General features: G+C 36.0%; 1 protein-coding gene across 2 annotated transcripts in view; it reads right to left on the reverse strand.

The window, feature by feature from the left end:
- Positions 1 to 21,961, reverse strand: part of Corin (corin, serine peptidase) — a 258,053-nt gene that overhangs the window by 201,203 nt on the left and 34,889 nt on the right. For both annotated transcript variants that reach the window (XM_040292471.2, XM_040292470.2), the window contains exon 3: positions 6,737 to 6,937. In XM_040292471.2, coding sequence (XP_040148405.2) covers positions 6,737 to 6,937 — 201 coding nt within the window. The remainder of the gene's footprint in view (positions 1 to 6,736; positions 6,938 to 21,961) is intronic.

The following is a 21,961-nucleotide window of genomic DNA, read 5'->3' on the forward strand; positions in this document are numbered from 1 at the left end:
AGGAGATTTGAAATGAATTGCATATATAAAGAAAATTGGAAGGTGACTATGTATGCCCAGGGTTAAGGTAAAGTAAGCCAACGCATTAACAAGTAAGCAATCAAACAAACAAGTAATAACCTTCCAGTAAGGGGGAGAATTTGAGTTTCAGAGTCATCACATTGTTAGATTTAAATGCCCAGTTGTCAACAAAAGCAACCAAAACATCACAAAGCATACAAAGAAAAAGAAAAATGTGGCCCATTCAAAGGAAAAGACAAATCAATAATAATAATAATAATAAACTGATGGTATATGTATTCAACAAAGACTTTAACTGTCTAAAATATGCTCAAAAATCTAAAAAAATACAAAGCTCAAAAAATATGTATCAACAAAGTAATAATATTAATAGAGAAAACCTAAAAAGAAACAAAAATATATATATAGAACTGAAAAGTACCACAGCAGGAAGAAAATTTTCACAAGCAAGATTCAAAGGCAGATTTGAACCATCAAAAGAAAGAATCAGCAAATTGAAAATAGGACAATGAAAATTATCAAGACTGAGAAACAAAAAGAGAAAAAGATCTAAGGAAAGTGAACAGAACCTAAGGGATCTGTGGGACACCATCAAGTAAACCCATCTCTGTGTTATGGAAGTTTCAGAAGGAGAAGAAAGGACCATAGAGAATATCTCAAGGAATAATAGCTGAAAACTTTCCGAATTTGATGGAAAACATGATTATAAACATTAAAGAATTCTAACTCCAAGTGAGATTAATTCAAAGAGAATCACACTAAGACTCACTATAATAAAACTTTCAAAAGATCAATCCAGAAAATCTTGGAAATAGTAGGAATGAAGCAATTCATCACATACAATAGACCATCAATAAGACTGTTTACAATAACTTTTCTCATCCATAACTTTAGAAGCTAAGAAGGCAATGGGCTGATACATTAAAGAACTATAGGGGAAAAAACAACCAATCAAGAATTCTATATCTGGCAAAACTGTTCTTCAAAGTGAGAGAGAAATTAAGACATTTGTAGATAAATAAAAGGTGAGAGAATCTGTTACCACTAGAACTTCCCTGCACTAAAGTCATATAGGTTGCAATGAAAGGACACTAGTATCTAGAAGCCATCAAAAAAAAGATCTCATTTTTAATAAATATAAATACCTGGGCAACTATACAAGTATTATTATAAATATGGTTTGTGACTTACTTTTTGTTTCATATTGAATTTAAGAGACTAATAGTTCTTTTAAAAAAATATTAGTCTGAAACATAGTAATCTTGTAATTTTTGTTTATAAATTGATATTTTCTACATAATTTAAGAGGTTAATGTATTTGAAAGACTATTTGCTTATGTTTTAGGGTATACAATGTATAAAGATGCAATTCTGTGACATCAAAAAGGGTGTGACAGAAGTGCTAAAGAAGCAGAGTTATTTTTGTATGTTATTAAAGTCAAGCTGGTACAAATTCAAGTTAGAGTATTACAACTATAGTCTGTTAAATGGTAATCAAATATAACATTTCTATGAAATATATACCAAAGGAAAAGATAAATAAATTTAAATGTCACACCACACAAAAAAATCAACTGAATACAAAAGAAGAGAGTAATACAGGAAATGAGGGGAAAAATTATTTATAATAGAGAAAAAATAGCAAAATGAGAAAAGTATGTCCCTCCTTATAAGCAATTACTTTAAATATAAATGGATTAAACTCTCCTATCAAAAGACAACGATTATCAGAATTCAATATGATAAAAATTTTATTATCAACAATAGATTCAATTTTTATCCAAAAACACAAATAGATTGAAAGTTAAAGTATATAAAAAGATATTCTATTTTAATAGTAACCAATAGAGAACAGGATGGGTGTACTGATATAAAAAAAATATACTTTAAATCAAAAGTAGTTCCAAGAGACAAAGAAGAACATTATATGCTAATGAAAGATTCAATTCAAAAAGAAGAATACAAGTTATAAACATTTATATACCTAGTGACATTTATATACCTAATGTGAAGCAAAAACTGACAAAATTGAAGAAAGAAACAGTTCTACAATAATAGTTGGAGACCTCAATATCCACACTCAATTATGAATAGAACAACTAGAAGATAATTAAGGAAGTAGATAATAAACACAACCCCATTCCCAGGTATAAACCAAAGAGAACTGGAAATAAATGTCTTCACAAAGCTTGTATATGAATAATCATGGTATTGTTAACAATAACTAAAAAGGTGGAAGCAGCTGAAGTATCCATCAATGGATCAATATATTAAAAAGAAAGTGGTGTATCCATATAATGGATATTTTCAGCTCTGGGAAGGAATAAAATCTTGACACAAGCTAAATGTATCAAGCTGTCAAATGTATCAAGCTATGACATGAATGTACCCTGAAAACATTGTGCTAACTGTAAGAAGCCAGGTACAAAGGATCATGTGTTATATGATGCCTTTTACATGAAAGGTTCATATATGCAAATCTATTGACAGAAAGTAGATTCATTTAGGAAAGGAGCTATGAGAAAGGGAAAATAGGGAGCAATGGAGATGGAATTTCTTTTTGCAGAGATAACAATATTCCAAAATTAATGATGACAGTTGTGCAACTGCTAAATCATACACATTGAAAGAGTGCATTTCAGAGCATGTGAATTAAATCTCAAAAAGCAGTTATTATAAAAAGTGCATGAATAAAAGGCATGATGTATTTTTATCTGAAATAGAAGATTTAGGGACTGGTTATCAAAGAGAACAGAGCACATTAAGCTTTCAGCACATCAACCTACTCTTGTCACTAATTCTTGATTGGACTATGTAGGTTATTGTAGTGTGTGACCTCCAATCCCTTGGGGGGGTCAAAGAGTTTTTTCCCTTTCCTTAAAGCTCAACATATATTCAAGTATTTATAAAATGTATTCGAAGAAAAAGTTTAAACCCATAAATAGAATGAAACCTAGAAAAATCCCTTGCTGAAGCACAGCAAGAAAGTTAACAGGCGCTGACACACCTCCTTTTGGAATTTAAAGGGATTGATGTGGATGAAAACAGTGGGGAAGCTGTTAGAGGCCATGTGGCCTGCTGCTGGCCTTCCATACCTGGGACACGGTCAAGTTGGCCCTGGGCAGAGGAGCCCCTCAACTTCCTGGATCCCAAGGTGGTCTAATGAGTCCTTGGCCACAGCAAGAAGAAGGACCAGGGCTTCAAGGTAAGCACTGATGGCCCGCTGATACCACTTGGGGAGGAAGGTAGTGACAAGGTGGAGGAAGAGGACACCACTAAAGGTGAGGATGAAGACATGGCTGACATGATGGAAGACGTGGCATCAGGAGTAAGAAGAAGTATAAGCAGCAGAAAGGGGCTGAGGAGGAAGAGATGGAGATGACTCCATCAGTACCAAGCTGGAGCCTCTGACATCCATTGCCCATGGGCAAGAAAGCCACTCCTGGGACAGAATACAAGTCCAAGAAAGCAAAGGGTACTGTGAAGATGTAGGCTTGGTCCCTGTGCCTACATCCTGCTCTGCAGAACCAAGCTCACCCGCAGGAAGAAGGTGAAGCTACAAGGACAGTTCAAAGGTCTGATGACAGCTGCCCAGTGGGTCCAAGTTGGACACAAACTCCACAGAAAGCATCCTGGTCCCTGAAACCCCAGGGCACCTAGGCTGCACTGTGGTCTCTCCTGAGGCTGCTTTTCACCTTTCAAGCTGCTGGACACTAGGTCCAAGTGCTTGGGATCCACACAGACTGCACTCACAATGACTTTTTGGAACCAGGCTTGGTTCCCAGAGATGCCCAGGATTTTGGAAGCTCCAAATGGAAACTGTTCTTTAGAGATATCCCTGACGCCTGGGGATGGGACTGTGACCTCACTGACTCTGAGTAGGCCAGAATGGCTTTCTGCCAGAGTGGCCAAGAAAAGAAGAGCAGTGATCTTTTCCTCTAGTTGCTCATAGCCACGTGGCACTCTCAGCCTGGCAATGGTCTGGGCGTGTGAGATGTGTGGTGACAGGGTATAGAATAAACATGTATCACCATGAAAGGTGCGAAGGAAGGGAGGGAGGGAGGGGAGAAAATAAAAGAAAGAAGGAAGAAAGGAAGGCCTTTTGTTTTTCCATATTAACCTTGGTTTTCAAAACTCTAAGTAACAGATGTCACATAAAGTCTGTTTCATAGTCACAAAGCCCAGGTGTGTTACACAGTGTAATATGGTGGACATTCTGGTTAAAAGTTTACAAACTGCAATCTTCGTGCTTTGGCATAATATTAAGGACCTCAGGAGGAAATATCTTATAGTAGGACTATTTCCTGGTACCTTTTTCCAGGAGTTCATTTCTTGGTTTCTTATCCAAGAAATCTGAGTAAGACAGGATGTCTGACATGGTATTCTTAGACTAGTATAGACTTAAATAGCTTTTACATATGACAGGAATTTAAGATATCTAAATTGGAGAATAATAATAACAAAAGGGGAGTGCAATAAAAACAAATTCTCTGCTAGATATTAATACAAAAGCAAGACATTAAATGATACTTTCAGAAGAAGTGGCTAAGTCTCAAGTGGCAGAAGTATGCTCGATCATCACGAACAAAATTGATAGATCATATATTAAAATTTGAAGTGCATTTATTCATTCACCCAACTGATTTTTATTAAGCACTGGCTCTATTGAGTAAAAATGACAGAGTACTTTTTCTGTTCTCTTAGAGCTCAAAATGTATCTAGTAATGCTCTTACTACTGCAAAGAAAGCAATGAAACTAAATGAGGACGCATGAAATACTGGAGTCCTGAGGTCTAAAGCCCAATTAATTACATGTCCACCAATTCCTAAGCAAATGATACTGGATGTGTCAACTTAATTTTATATCTTGAAAAATGTTACATGATGTTATCTGTCTTATCAGTAATGAAGGTCACAAAGAAAATATTCAAACACAACCTTGAAAACTGTTAAAAGCTGTATAATCACAGCCTGGCACTATTTTTGAAATGTATAAAAAAATATTAAATCCATTGTAGTAAATAAGTTTAGTTAATATAGACAATACACTAAGAATTTATATGGATAGACAGTAAAATTCAATGCAGTCAAGTGCATTAACGACACAGAATGACACATGTTCAAAGGTTCCAGCCTTTCTCCATTTAATCATTCCAATTTCACATGGATTTCCTCTACATACCAAATTATTCTCATATTCTCAAGCAATGTTCCAGCCACAGGACAAGAAAATGATCAAAAAAACTTCTGTCTAACTTTCAAACTGAGTAAAAACTTCCATTTATTTCTTTACTCTTTAGGGTATGTATTTGTCAATCTTATTTGAATTTTCAAACTACAGACACATCCACTTAGTAAAAGAAAATAGCAATAACTGTAATTGCGGCCACACTAACTGTACTTGTTTTTATTTAAATTACTTCTGTACTTCTGGTGGAAAACACTGTCCTTAAGAATAATGAAGTGTGTAAGACATGAACAAAATGTAAAACCTCAAAATTAAACTCATGAGAAAAATAAATTTCACTTGGCATAATCCTGGTTTGCAATATACAGCTCAGTTATAAACATGTCTCCATATGAATCACTGGTGAACAATAAGCATAAGAAATATTTAATATGTATAGGTGCTCTTTGAAACAATGGACTCCAAACAGTCTGTCTTTCTTGAGCTGGAGAAATAGAATAATCCTGCTTTTCCTCAAACACCAGCACACATGAACTGTGATAGCAGAAAGTCAAATTAATCCTTTCCTTCCTTGTTCAGAATAAAAATAAATATTCTGTCTGAGACTTAAGTTGTACTATCCCTCTGTGGATATTCATGAAAGAGAGAGGAAAGAAAATAATCATGGATGAGCGACCTTGGTTTACTTTTCAATCACATAACCTTGTTTAAGAAAGTAAAAAATAAGAGGCACACCAACTGTGGAAAAAGGTCCTATTATTTTTTATTAGTTCTGATTGAATCAGAACTGAAGCCTTTGGCACTTTCCACACAAATCCACTCCCATCAAGCATTCTAGAAGTAGAGAAGCTAACTTTACTAAAGACCTGAGGTCTATTTAGGAATAGAGTCATCTCACTGGCGCTGGGTCCACACTGTCTTTTCTCTCTCTCCCTCCTCTCTTCCTGGAATAGCTAACAAATCCTTCCCTCTGTCCTCATGCACATGCTATTTTTCTCAAGGTGTGACTGTTTGTCAGTCACCAACATGTAAAATAAATTGCACAGTCAATGAAAGAGGGAAAAATGGACATACAGAGAACAACATACAGAGAACACATGGACACCTCAAAAACAAGTGGGGGAACAGCTATTTGACCTCCTGTTATGGAAATTGAACTGTTTGACCTCCTGTTATGGAATGAGGATTCCTCCAGCAAGGAATCAACCACAAAATAAGTCACTTATTTACTAACTTAATTATCTCAAAAAGTAATTTTAAAATAGAAGCTTCCATTTTTAGATTGGGACAAGTCACATAATTTATCTCAGAAATGCCAAATGACATTAATACATTTTCTGTTCTGCACAGCTGAGCTGCTGGCATTTCATGGTTAAGAACAGGGAACTGAGGAGGCTTACCAGATGAATGGAATTTCACTTGTGAGACCAGTGCACAACCAAACTCAGAGTATCAACAGCTACAAAACTTATCTGAGGGTTTCACAGACATTAAAGGCCACTTAATATTCAGAACCTTCAGACTTACTTGTGTTTCTGTGATTTTGATCTCCGGAGAGAGAAGCATCCATAGTCCAGGCTGGAATGTGTCGGTTGGGATGTACAGTAGGTACCATCGTGCTCTCATTATAAATTGTATTTATCAGAATAACATCAGGCACTTGAACTTCACCATCAGTAACCATAGGTTCACTTCCATTTGATTTAACATAGGTCTTTTTTAATGTTCCTGCAGGGGAGAAAAGATATTTTAAAACACTAATGGAAGTATTTATTCTAAAAAAATCAAAGCCATGCAATTCACAATAGACTTTATGGAATCATCCCAGGAATCCATCAATAGATGAATGAATAAAGAAAATGTGTTGTATATACACAATGAAGTTCTACTCAGCCATAAAAAGAGAATGGAATTGTGTTCTTTGCTGACAAGTGGATGGAAACCGGAGAGACCATCATGCTAAGTGAAATAAGCCAGACTCTCAATGTCAAAGGTTGAATGTCTTCTCTCAAAAATGGAAGGTAGAGAGAACAAAGAAAGTTTAAAGGAAAAAAAAAGTAATCTCACAAAGAGAGAAGGGAGAACAGAAAAGAAAAAAGGGGATCCTAGGGGAGGGAAGAGGGGAGGGAAAGTGGAAGTACCAGGAAGTTAAATCGACCGCATTATGCCATGGGTACGTATGAATATATCACAATGAATTCCACCTTTATGTAGAATTCTAATGTATCAATTTAAACAAATAAAAAAAGGAAGAACAGTAGAGTACATGAAGGAGATGGGGGGTTATGGGAGGGAAAGGGAAATGCAATGAAATAAATTATGTGATGTGCATATATTAACATATCATAATGAACCTCACTATTATGTTTAATGCACTAATAAAAACATAATTAAAAAACAAAAATGCTAGAGCTACCTCCCCATGTATCCTTCTACCCAGGCAAACACAAAAAGCAGGACGGTCACGGCAGCTTCCTCCTGCCTTCATGAGGACCACGAGTAGAGGTTCTATCGCACCTCAAGTGACACTACTCATATGGAAACTGTGGTTTTATTGAGAACTCAGGTTTAGAGATAGAGTCTCCCATCTAGGCTAGCTGATGCCCAAAGAATTTAGGACAATTCTCCCTCATCTGGGATGCACCACAGATGAACCATAGTAACTCTCACAGTGCTTCCTTCCTGCTTTCTCAGCTTCTCAGGTCCACCCATGACTATATGCTACTGTGACCCAGGACACACACTCATCTATGTCCATGCTGCACCTGCCACTAAAGGACACAACAATCCTGCTTGTTTTCAGCCTTATATTTTCTCAGAGTTGGCACTAAATTTCAGGAAGCTAGCCTTAAAAGAAACGTGAAACCAATAGGGCTCAGATATTTACCAAGACTTATGGCATAGAGACAAACAAACAAGAAACCTCTCATTACAACACAAAGTTAAAGGAGAAAGTAAATTATTCTCATCTTTGACCTGAAGCTATAAAATATAATTATCTGAAATTAAAAAATACTCATTAAACTTAGATTACCAACTGGTCACTTTCTCAAGGTATCCACCTATGAGTCAACAAAATAAAGACCCACAACTAAGATTATTGAGAATCACCTAGCTTTGTCTTTAGGCAGAAACGTTTCAAAACTATGAAAGAGCTCATGCATTTTTAATATTTTTATTTTTTATTTTTAGTTATGCCTGACAATAGAATGTATTTTTGCAGAATATATATACATAAAATATAACTTACATATTTTTAACTCAGTCAAAATAGACAGCAGATTGTATTTCCATAATATAGCACTGTAGCTGAGAATGTCAACGAAAATAAATATGATATTGACCCATTCATATACACCCAAGGGAGATTTTTTTCCCCCTAAAAACATTCACAGTCAATGCTTTAATTGGCTCTCACTTTTCTAAGTAGTCCCATGGACCATTAAAAGCAAAAGAAATATAAATAAAATATGTAATATCTGTCTATGGAAAAAATTTCTCTACATGTGCTTGACCCTTGGAAAACATTAACTCCAAATCAAAATAGAAAAGCAGCTGTTTTCTAGCTAACTATGATCAACAGTTTCATCTGCCAAAGGATTCTAAATAAAACGCTGGGCACAAAAGCTGAGTCCTGACCATCAGATGCAGGTGACACTCTTTAAACTCCATGATTGTGAGTAAAAAGCAAATGGAGAAGGTGAAATGAAGAAATAGCTTAATTGTTTTTGATTTTCAAATTTCCTAAAACTTATCTTAGATAAAAATTAATAGATATGATAGGCTTGGTTACTAAACAAAATAAATTTCATTCATTCAGAAAAATTTACTAATCAATTCCATATAATTTTACTTTCTTCCATCTTTCAATTTCTCTCTTCCTTGCTTATTTTAGCATAAAAAAACTTCTCAGATAACGTGATACTTCTGCTAATGTGGCTCTCATGAATACTTAAAGCCCATCAAAATGACTTATGCTAAACATGAAGAGGCATCCAAGTCCGTCTCCTACTTTTAACAAATGCCAATTCCTCACGTTTATACCCCTGAGTAACTCTCTTAAGATGAGTTCTTATCATAGGAAATATTTCAACAGCTGTTCTTATAATAACTGGCCTTCTTAGTAGTCTTGCCCTCATCTTTTTAGCCCAGCCACAGTGATGAAAGTGTCAATAACATTTGTTTACCTTAAATCCTTTCTACTTTTTTAGAAAACATTGGCTTGTGTAACAACTTTTTTAAAAAAGAAAAGGCAGTTTCCTTGCTCATAAACTTTATGTACCAAAGCTATTTGGCAGGATTGATGAAAGGGTAATATATGACAGTTGCCATAGCTAATGTTCTTAAAGTATGTTTTGGGAGGGATATGTTTTCAACAGCCTGAACTCAAAAAAAAAATAAATAAAAGCATGAGTTCCCTGAGAAATTTGGGGGAGGGGTATTTGTTTTTTGAAAAAAAAAATGTGACATTCATTTCTTTTGCATTTCATGTCAGGTATATTTGTATCAGTGACCTATATTCTTACAAGCTACCCAGGTTCTTAAAATTGCTTTTCCTTTTTGACTTAAGTAACAGACTGAAACACCCTTTTACATATAGAGGTTCCCAGCTCCTGTTAATATTCCCTGGGTTTTGGCGGAGATTGAGCTTTGGGTCTGGTCACCTGTAGTTTCTATTTATTATTTCTCACCAAACTCTCCACCTCCCTCAAATCTTTCCACCTATGGCCATTCCTGTCTTTCTTTTTATGTAACCCAAAATGGAGTATATTCCCTCTTCAACTCCGCTGTTGAATGTGAGCCTTCTACTGAAGATTGGGGGGTTAATGGTTGGACAGTCAGTGTACAAGCAATAGTGCTGCAGCTGAGGAGCAGATAGTTTACAACTGCACATGGCTCTTTAAAAAAAAAAAGTTGAGGCCATTTCTTTTGTGTGTGTGTCTTATTCACTTCTTTGTTTAAATTTTTATTTATTTATTTTTTAATTAATTTTTTATTTATATATGGCAGTGGAATGCATTACAATTCTTATTACACATATAGAGCACAATTTTTCATATCTCTGGTTGTATACAAAATATATTCACACCAATTTGTGTCTTCACTTTGGATAATGATGTCCATCACATCCCACCATAATTTCTAACCCCATGCCTCCTCCCTTCCCCTCCCCTAGAGTTCGGAAAATTTTGTTTTTAAGCATCTCTGGACACTGACCAACTCCTGACATCATCTATTATGCTTTTTTTTTTTTTTTTTTGTACCAGGAATTGAACTCAGAGGCACTTGATCACTGAGCCACACCCCCAGCCCTATTTTGTATTTTATTTAGAGACAGGACCTTAGGACCTGAGTTGAGTTGCTGAGTTGCTTAGGATCTTCATAAGTTGCTGAGGCTGGCTTTGAACTCCAGATCCTCTTCTCTCAACCTCCTAAATCACTAGAATTACCAGCATGCGCTGCTACCACACCTGGCTTATGATTTTTTTTTAAACACAAAAACTAAAATTCAATAAGACTACACACTATCAACCTGCACCCATGATAAGCTATGTGAAAATGGTGAGAGCTATTAGCCCAGAATTAAGTGTTCATTCTTCTAATGGGACGACATCCTTTTCTACATTCCTATTTTTATGGCACTGTGGTTAAGAGTACAAGTCCTGCTGCCTGATAACCTGGATTTAAATTCCATCTCTACCATTTACCAGCCCTGAAACTTTAGGTAAACTCTCAACTGCCATGAAATAAAGAAGATAAAAGTACTTCTCACCTGGAGCTAGCAACATCTATATATCTGTATCTATGTACAACTATAAAATATATATGTATTCAAGACATTATATAAATACTTGATATGGATCTTGGCATATAGTAATTTCTTAATAACTGTTAGTCATTACTACATAATGATAGTAGTATTAGTAAAATTGTCTTCCTTGGGGCTGCTAAAGTACTCTTAAATAAATAGTAATATCCTTTTATTGTAAGTTCATCCCTGTATCATAAAATAGCTAATTTTCAAAATGAACCACTTAATCCACTTTTAGAATAGGATAATTATGCCAAGTTATTAGCAGAAGGCCAATTATATCAAGATTGTATGGCTAAAGAGCGTTTCAGCTCTTTAACAAAAACAATTTAAAGTCTGTAATTCTAATAATAGCTAACTATAGCAAACCCTTACAATGAATCTTGGGCACTACAGTAGTAGTGCAGTACTACAGTAGTAGTGCAGTACAGTAGGCAGAAATATGCTCTCCTGGAAATGTCCGTGTTCTAATTCCCAGGACCTGTGAATATGTTATTTTACACACTTTACATGCCAAAAGGAATACCGTAGATGAAATTAAATTCAGGATATCGAGATGGGGAAATTATCCTGCATTATTGATCTAAGCCCAAAGTAACCACATGGGTCCTTATAAGCAGAAGATGGAGATGAGGGACTATGGGTCTGAACCAGAATATATGAGACTTAATGGAACATGTTTTAAAGATGGAAAGTCACAAGGCAAGCAATGCAGGAAACCTCTAGAAGCTAGAACAAGCAAGGAAATGGATTGTCCACCAGAACCTCCATAAGGTAACATTCATTTTCACCCAGTGAAACTCATTGTATACTTTAATCTTCAAAACTATAAGATGATAAATCTGTCTTTTAAATTACCAAGTTTGTGGTAATTTGTTACAGCAGCAACAAGGAAACTTATACAGGCTGCTAAGCACCTTCTCTACAGGCATCAACTGAATTGACCTTCCAACTATCCTATGAAACAGGTAATATAATTAATCTCTCTTCACAGAGTTTTAGAGAAAAAGCATCTGAAGTTTATGAAGGGTAATTAACTTGCCCAAGAATTGAGTTGCGGCATAACACATACAGATATATTGAAACACACTTCTTACTCTGGAACGAAGTATACAGTTTTTTAAAAACACCAACTACTATATGCTTAAAGAATTTATCTTCCTATGATGTGGCTTTAAAATTAATTCCTTATCTTTGTATCCTTAGCCATGTGTCTCACTTTTACTTTGCATTGCTTATGTGCCAGGAATTCACACTTGCTCTCTGCTGAGAATGCCAAATTTAGTAAAAGGTGCTAGCCATCAAGATTAAAAAATACAAGCCATGCTGTGGGTGCTTTGAGAATGATGTGCATATGACAATCTGGTGGAAAAAAGTAGAGAAGTAGTCATCGTTCCATTTGAGAAATTTGGGAAAGCTTTCTTAAAGGAGAGTATCCTTGCTATGAATCTTGTAAAATAATTGCAGATTTTCGCGGTTTGAGCAAAATATTTTTGGGGAAAGGAGGGAGGAAAAAAAGTAGGGAGTGGAATACTTTCTAGATAGAACAAAAAGCAAAAGATATAGAAAATCCTATCAGCAAGTAATTAAACATGGCTATCCCACTAGGAACCCTAAGAGAAAAAGCTGGAGAGGTAGGGGAAGCTAGATATGAAAGATGGGTCTTGTTCAGGGTTTGAAATTGATCTTGTAACAAAGCACTTTTGAGGTGTCTTAAGTGGGGTGGAGCATTATTAGAAATATCCCTGTGGCAGTAGGATGGGGACTGAAAGGAGTCAAGTCCAAAGGGAAGATAGAAGCCTATTGTAATAGTTCAAATGAGAAAAGAGGAAAGCCTTGCCCCAGGGAAAGGCAGTGAGGACAAAGAGCATTTGGAGAGATCTTTCAGAAGCAAAAACATTAGAGACAGGAGGGGAAGGGTCAAAGGACCTTTCAGGATTTCTGGTTTGAATGGATTAGATAAGGCACTCCCATCTGTGATAAATGTGTGCATCATTAGTGCAGTACTAATTAGTAGATATTTCAATTTTCTTCCATTCTGGTGGAACCTATGCAGGGTTCGTACTCTGACCTCTTGGGTGGGGCCTTGCAATGGATTCAAAGTCATAAGCAAAACTTACAACTTCTAGATGGAGACATTAATCTCTGATGCAAGACCCTCCAGAGCTTTGGCACAATAGCTGCAAAGGTTCAGGACTGGGGTTGGTCCATCCATTTGGTCCCTGAAGGACCTAAAGCAGCACATACTCATGCACTTTGCAAAGGACCTATAGCGTAAGTGAGAATTGAACACTGGCTCTTTTTAAACCACTGGTGTTTGGGGATTTTCTATGGTTATTATTATACAGCAGAGCCTAGACAATCCTGACTGATGTAGTAGACACTAGGGAATGAAAAATAGATCTGTAGGTGCTTATTTTTGTTGCTAATGTTATACATTCGTTGATTTTAAAATGCCTGTGAAACATTTAAGGAGACAAAAGCCCAAATCTGGAGCAAACTAAAGATTTCCTCCAGAATGCCTCGCCAGACCCGCTATAAAGCTGCCCATCCCCACTGCACTCTTGGCGCACACACTGCTAATACTGCAGCAATAGGCATCCAGTGGAATTATCGGTTTTATGCATGTCTGTGTTTCAAGCCCACAACAGACTGCCTAGTGCCAGCGCAGGCCCCGATAATTATTTGTTGAATTTATGAATGATGAATGAAGTGATGGGAATAGATGGCATTGTCATGAGCAGTATGGGTTTTAAGTGAGGAAAGCTTAGGACAGACACCCTGACTGACATTCAATGGGTATGCCAAGAAATATGAACTCAAGGAAACTAAGAAAGAGCAGCCAGTGAGATAAAAGAAACATCAGAAGGGGAAAAAAAATGAAGGCAAAATTTACGAGCAATTCAAAAAGCAAGGAGTGATCAACATGGAGCAAGCTAGTTGGTTTGCACACCTGGAGAGAAGGCAGTATGGCTGGTGCCAAGGGACAAAGAACATGCTCATCAAAAATGGATGTAAACAGAGAGAAAGCATAGCTTCCTCATTTCAGCCTTGTTCCAATACACATTGTTGGGAGTCACCCTGGCTCCAAAGACTAACTTCCCCATCCCCCAAGAAGAGCCTTCCAATGGTGAGCCCTGCTGGCTCACATGATCTTGCCATCCAATGGTGAGCCCTGCTGGCTCACATGATCCTTACCCACCAATCAGAAAGCACCCCATGCCAACTGTCAAACTACCCCTTGGTTCTATAAATATGCAGAGCTGTTCCTCAATAAAGGGGCATTTTTTATCCTACGGCAAGCCTTGATTGTTCTTTCACACATTGATTTCAAATGTAGTATATTGGATAAAAAAAAATCTTGGGTAGCTTTGGTGAGAAGGGTTAGTGGTATAGAAAGAAGAGAAAGAGTATGAAGAGATTGCAATGGGATGAGGACAGAGCAGAGTGCAGGAATCTGGGAGGGATCTTGCTGTCTGGACTCTGCCTCTCATACAATCTCCCAGGTAATGCTGATGCTGCTGGTCCATGGACCATGCTTTGTGGACAAAGCTTTAGATTAATATTTCAAAAGACTTGAAACACAATATGTAACTTCAGTTTAGGAGTTTAATAAGAAATACTCTCCCCATGTTGATGAATCTGCACCAAAAAGCCAGAGTTATTATAGAAGAATCTGAAAACTTAAATAAGTAAAATGGAATAAGAGGTCATGAAAGATCACAGAGAATCTTGTGTATTTTGGTGTGAGTAAGTAAGAACCTGAAAGGTTTTCCACTTTAAAATGATATTCAAAATAAAACATAACAAGTTAAGAAGTTTTTAATAATCCCAAATTATAAAAACCATAAGCTGTTAAGGAATTTGCTAAGAGAAAAACTATTTAGGTTCAATTATCTTGCATTTTTTGTGGAAGGAAAATAAATTTTTAAGAAATGAATAGTTCTCTTGAGTTGAAGAGAAAAAAATAAACTATCATATTTTTCATACTTTCTACACCACTAAAATATTCCTTCATTTCATGACAAAAATTCAAAATTAATAAGCCACACATGGGTCTTTTATAGTATTAATAAAACTAGAAAGACAACCTCTTTCCATTCTTCATGAGCTCATGGAAAGAACAAAGAAAATTTATTTTACATGTGGATGAGTGATGAGACTTTGAAACCAAGTCTTCAACAGGAAGGAAGGAAGGAAGGAAGGAAGGAAGGAAGGAAGGAAGGAAGGAAGGAAGGAAGGAAGGAAGGAAGGAAGGAAGGAAGGTGCATTCTAATGAAACTTTTGGACCACAGCCTTGGTGAAATTTGAATTGAGATGAATAATAGTTTCATTTGAAAAAAGTCAATTAAGACCCTTTCCCATACATTTGTAGGACTAAATGCCACATACTCCACCCGCTTCATCCCATTCTCCACACAGTTGACAAAGACACTGTTTAAAAGTCCCAACCAGCCAGGCTTGTGGCACATGCCTGTGATCCCAGTGGCTCAGGAGCCTCAGGTAGGAGGATCACAAGTTCAAAGCCAGCCTCAGCCTCAGCAATTTAACAAGGCCCTAAGCAACTCAGCAAAACCCTGTCTCAAAATAAAAAATAAAAATGAGGATGTGACTCAGTAGCTAAGCACTCCTGGGTTTAATCCCTGCTATCTAAAAAAAAAAAACAAAAAACAAAAAACAAAAAACCTCCCAACTAGGAATCATTGCCAAGGTCAACATCAACATCAAAAAATCTTTTTATCCTATGTTTTCTTCTAGGCATTTTATGGTTTCAGGTGTTGATTCTAGTCTTCAATCCATTTTGATTTTATTTTTGTATATTATGTATGACCAGAGTTCAGTTTTTTGCATGTAGATAGTCAGTTTTCCCAACACCATCTTTTTGAGAGACTAACCAACTTCCACTGTGTATTCTTGGCATTCTGAAACCCCCTGTTGAAGTTCAAGTGACAGTAGATATGACAGGAGTTATATGAAGAACCTCAACAACCCAAAAACAATAAAACAATCTAAATTTTAAAAATAATTCAAGAATATACATTTTTCCAAAAACATAAAAATGACCACCAGATAAATAAAAATATCACTTAACATCACTAATTATCAGGGAAATGCAAGTCAAAATTGTGATAAAACATCATCTTACACCTGTTAGAATGAGTATTATATTTAAAAAAGATTACAAATGTTGGTGAGAATACAAAGAAAAATGAATCTTGTATACTATTAGTGGGAATATAAATTGGTGTGGTCACTATGGAAAACAGGATAGAGATTTCTCAAAAAATTAAAAGTGGGATCACCATATGATCCATTAATCCCACATCCAGCTATATATGCAAAAGAACTGAAATCAGGTTCTCATGTCTAAACTCCTACATTCATCGCAGCTTTATTCTCAACAGCCTAGACAGAACAAAATGCCCACCAACATATGAATGGATAAATAAAAATGTGGTAGACACATGCAATGGAATATCATTCAGCCTTAAAAAAAAAAAAAGAAAGAGAAAGAAAACCCTGACATTTGTGACAACACAGAGGAAATTTGATGGCATTATCTCACTTATGAAATAAGCCAGAACACAGGACAAACACTATAGAATCCCACTTATATAAAGAATCTAAAATAGTGAAAGTCACTGAAGCACAGACTAGAATGGAGTTTTCCAGGGACTGAGGAGACAGTGACACAGGAGGTTTGTATTGGCCAAAGAGTAGGAAGTTCCAGCTAGTGAGTCCAGGTGACCTGTGTACAGCACAGTGCCTATCATTAACAACGTTGTGTTGTCTGCTTGAAAACTTGCCAAGAGGTTAGATCTTATGTTAAGTGTTCATATCACAAGAAATTAGTGAATTAATAAGCAAAAAATATGGGAGAAAACTTGCAAGTGATGAGTACATTCATGGCGTAGATTATGGTGAAGTTTTCACAGGTGAATACTTATCTCTAGAGATCAAACTGCGTACATTACATAAATAGTTTTGGGGTGTTAATCACACCTGAAAAATTTTATAATAAATCAATAAAAACAAATAAATACCCCAACCACACCCTGTCCCGCCCTCACTATCAATTTCATGCCTAAGGTGCCATGATATTACGATAGAGGACAAATTATATTATTATTTTGTGCACATGCATGAACAGGTAACAACAAATCCCACCATTATGCACAACTTTACTGTTCTAATAAAAAATGAATTAAAAAATAAAGAGTCATTTCCTCCAGGAAGCATCCCTCACTCAGCCCAGGTTCAGTTCTCGCCATAAGCTCACATAGCAGTGTGATCATGCTGAATGCCTTCTTCCCTTGGGGAACTGTGCAGTCCCTGAAGGGAGAGGCTTTATTGAATGCTGTGCTCAATGCCTGGGCTCAATGTGTTACACAGAACAGGCACTCAAAAAAAGTTCATTAAAGGAATGAGCAGCATCAACTTCCAGCTACCACTTTCTTTCTTTTAAATGTGGCTCTTCATATCAAAATGATTTTACTTTAAACATCACATGATAATATGTTTATGTTTTACCATTTATTTATAGGCTACATCTATACACGATACATTACTGTATTGTAATATATATTTTATATACAACACATTAAATTCAGGGCAGGCACCAATTCAGTCCCCATAGCATAAGCTGACGTACAGTCAGGTGATAGCAATTCAAACTGCTCTAAGCTTAGTTCTTATAAGAAATGACTTGGTCTATGAACGACAGGCTCAGTTCTATGCATAAAAGCCAAGTAAAACTTGCTATCACATTGAAAATCCAAAAGTCAGGCAGTTTTATTTCCTCCTAGCTTTTTTATGGGCAATTATAATATACTGGCTGTGAGGTTATGTGTTTGTGGATTACAGAATGAATACAACAATGGATCACAGTACAAAGTTTTAATTTTTATAGATAGAGTTAAAATGAGACAGACATATATTAATCAGTTGTTATTTGACTATAATAAGACGATTGAAAGAATCATCTAAAAATAATTACTCATAAGCAGATAAAAACAAATTCTTTACCTTCATAATAAACTTTATAATTGAAAAGAAATATTTTCACAAAAATTTCATTTGATTTTCACAAGAATTCTGTAAAATGATGGAATCATTTCCCAACTTAAAGGAGAAGCCTCTTATCTGAAGTCACATGTCAGTAAATGAAGACCAACAGCATAAACCTAGACCTTCTAATACCAAGCCACACATTTCTTCTGTGTCATGTGTCCCATCACCATTTCAGTCACCAAGGAAATAAGACCCTACATACAGTGAACTTTCTTCCTTTTCTACTTCCCTTTCAACTCCTTTTCAAAAACCTGATTCCTTACTTTACAGTCCAAATCTTTGGAAGCGTACAGACAATTTGAATGCCTGTCAAGTTTAGAAATATGAAACTAAACCAAACTTTTGTAGCTCTAGTTGAGGGGTTATCGTCAGAAATAATGTGATACTTCTGTCTTCTGGACCCTGCTATGACAATATTATTCAAAATTCTCAATGCTCATCTTGAGAAATCTTTACCATCTTGATTTTATGCAAGCGACAAGCCAAAACAGATGAATTGCAGACACGTATTCCATCTGTTTGTAAGGCTTTCATCATCTTTTCCTAATCAATAATCCTCTCATCATTATCTCTGCCTTTTCAAAACACGAACTCCTGCTATTTGTACACAATTGGCATCTCAGGACCCCTTAGCATCCCTCATGTGCCCAGGAGAGAGCACAGAGTGACAAACTCAAAACAAACAGGATATTTTTTAAAGTAAGAAGAATTTAATGAGATTTTTAAAGCATAGATATAAAATGGTCATATTCTTCAATATAACAATAAACATCTGGGTTATAAAATAAGAAATTATTCTTTGGACAGATATTACTTCAATATGGCTATATCAAATCATTTGGTAAAGAATGCCTTAAAGATGCATGGGGAAACTCTCCTACTTTCTAAACTTTACCTAAGTATAAACAAAATGGCATTTAGGCCCTGGTTACAAATTAGTAGTCTTCCTAATCCTATATACAAGCAATATGAAATCCCATTCTGGATACATACTCAAGAAAAATAAAAATGTACGTCCACACAGAAACTATATGAATATTTATAGCAGGATAATGGATAACTCATAATAGCCAGAAAATGAAAATAACCTAAATGTACATCAATTAAGGAGTAGATTTAAAAAAGAAAAGAAAAAAGCATTACATCCATACAAAGGAATATTATTCTGCCATCAAAAGGAATGGAGTATTGATACATACTACCACTTATATGAACCTTAAAAACATTACATGAAGTTAAAGAAGCCAGTCACAAAAAGACCAAATATGGGGGCCTGGGGTTGTGGCTCAATGGTAGAGCACTTGCCTAGCACGTGCAAGGCACTGGGTTTGATCCTCAGTACCATATAAAAATAAATATATACAATAAAGGTATTGTGTCCAACTACAACTAAAAAATGAATATTAAAAAAAAGACCACACATGGTCATATGAAATGTCTAGAAGAGGGAAATTTATAGACAGAAAAGAGGTCAGTGGCAGTTTACACAAGGACCAGGGGGTGAGGAAAGAGGAGTTTCTTTATGAGGTCATGAAAATGTTCTACAGGTGTCTGAATATACTAGAAACCACTGAACTGTATACTTCAAATGGTTGAATTGTGTAAAATATATATTATATTTGGAAAAGCTGTAATTTATTTTTAAATTTAGTGAGTAAAAATTACCCACAGAAAGCACTGGTAGCATCCCTTCTCTGCCCTCTGTTCAGAAGCTTCTAAACACTAAGGCACTTGAAAATGTCCTACAGGTTTTTAGCACAAGACGTGAGAATGAAAGAAAATATTCTTCAGACTGTGTGAGCCTCTGAATGTCGTGTCATGACAATTCAACATTTAAAGAGGACTGTGGTATGTCTGAGAAAACTACTACCAGATACATCTTCCCAGAGATTACAAGTACAAACACGGAATGAAATTTTTAAAAGTGACCACCATGAGGTACCAGAGAGGGAAGAAAGGCCAAGTCTGGAGGGGAGCTGACTCCAGGAAGAAAGGAAGAGCAGAGGTGTGTTTCAGGCTGTTTACCGCCATTAGCCTGGGAGCAGACCACTTGGCACTACGGAGGGAGAGGCCAGGAAAACTCACTGGACAACCTCAGGGGACAGCCCATGAGGCTGGGCTGAGGCACTTTTTCTATCCTCCTTCTTAGTCACCCAATTCGGTCTCACCTCCCTTGACTTATGTGAAATCCAGTATTTCTAGATTCCTTTCTTTCTTCTCTGACCATTCTTCCTTTATCCCTTGTTCCCTCCTTTCTTTGTTTACCCTTGAAATACTAGCATGCTCCAAAGCTTTGCCCCTCACATTTTAATCAATAGATTTTCTCTTACAGTTCATAGATTGGGGCAGCGTTCACTACTACTGAGACTCCCATGTTCTTAACTGCCCCTAAGGCTCCCTCCCTGGATGCCTCTCACTTCAGACTTCAACAGTGGGGTGTGAGTTAAATTCCAATAAGCCAAATATCATGGTCACAGTTTCTCTTTGAATTCCCTTAGGAAGCAACATGTTGGAACTCTTATGTCCTCCATTTCTTAGCCTCGCCTGTCGAATTTATTCAGGATAAATGCACTTACTCTGATTCCACTGTATTTGCTTGTCCCACAATGTCTGTAAGTCCAAACCAAACCTCCAACATGCCTTGCATCCATCTGTATCAGATTTCTCCACCTTTACATCCTACACTTACAGATGACACTAAAAATCAATCTGGCTACCCATGCCAGAAATTAGGAGTCAGCTTTGACTTTTCCCCTTCCCTTGCTCCAAACCCAGCGAATCTTTATTTATGTTGTTTTAAACCTACCAATTCCTTATTTCAAACTTTCATCACCTTTTACTTAGATCATAGCTAGAGACCCCGCTGGGCTCTCTGCCTTGTATCCAGTTCTACCACCTTTTTCAAATGCAAATATGATCAGATTTCTCCTCTTAGAAACATCCTCCAATTGTTACTCACCACCCATGGCAGTGATTTTTCAGCAGTTTTGCAGCAAATAAATACAGTCTGCCCTCCATATCCATGGGTTCTGCATCCTCAGATTCAAACAACCATCAATGGAAAATACTAAGGGGAAAACTGCATCTGTACTGAACACACACAAACTTTTAAAAATTCTTATTCCCTAATAATATGGTTCAATCTCTAGTTATATATATATATATATATATATATATATATATATATATATATTCACACACACATATATACACATATATGCATGTATTTGTATTTGTATACATACAGATATAAATAAATATATATATACACATATATGTGTGTGTGTGTATATATATATATATATATATGTATACATATACTATTTTACACAAGCGACTTGATCATTTGTGGGTTTTGGTGTTCAAGGGAAGTCTTGAAACCAATTCTCTAAGGATACCAAAGCTCAACTGTATTATTTTCATATAAATAACATATAAGATTTTAATATCAGGGCCGGGGATGTGACTCAGTGGTACAGCACTTTCCTTGCATGTGTGAGGCCCCGGGTTTGATCCTCAGCATCACATATAAAATAAATAAATAAACAAAAATAAAGCTATTGTGTCCATTAAAAAAAGGAGGGTTTTTTTTAAAAAAAAAAAAAGATCCTAATATCTACAAATAAATAGGAGCTTTATTTTGCTGACATTAATGTCTTACACATTCAATAAATGAGAAAATAAACCAATCAATGAGAAAATAATGGGTAATTTTTATGAAATAAAAATAAAAAATCATTAGTAGTGGAATTAGATCAGCATCATTCTGCCATATATTTCTCTATTTTATCTAATTGCATGCATTCAAATAATCCTAATTCATATCATTAGGTAGCTACCAATGGTAATAGTTTGTTGTTTTTTCCCAA

This window comes from Ictidomys tridecemlineatus, chromosome 9 (assembly GCF_052094955.1).
Source record: "Ictidomys tridecemlineatus isolate mIctTri1 chromosome 9, mIctTri1.hap1, whole genome shotgun sequence".
Lineage (NCBI taxonomy): Eukaryota > Metazoa > Chordata > Mammalia > Rodentia > Sciuridae > Ictidomys > Ictidomys tridecemlineatus.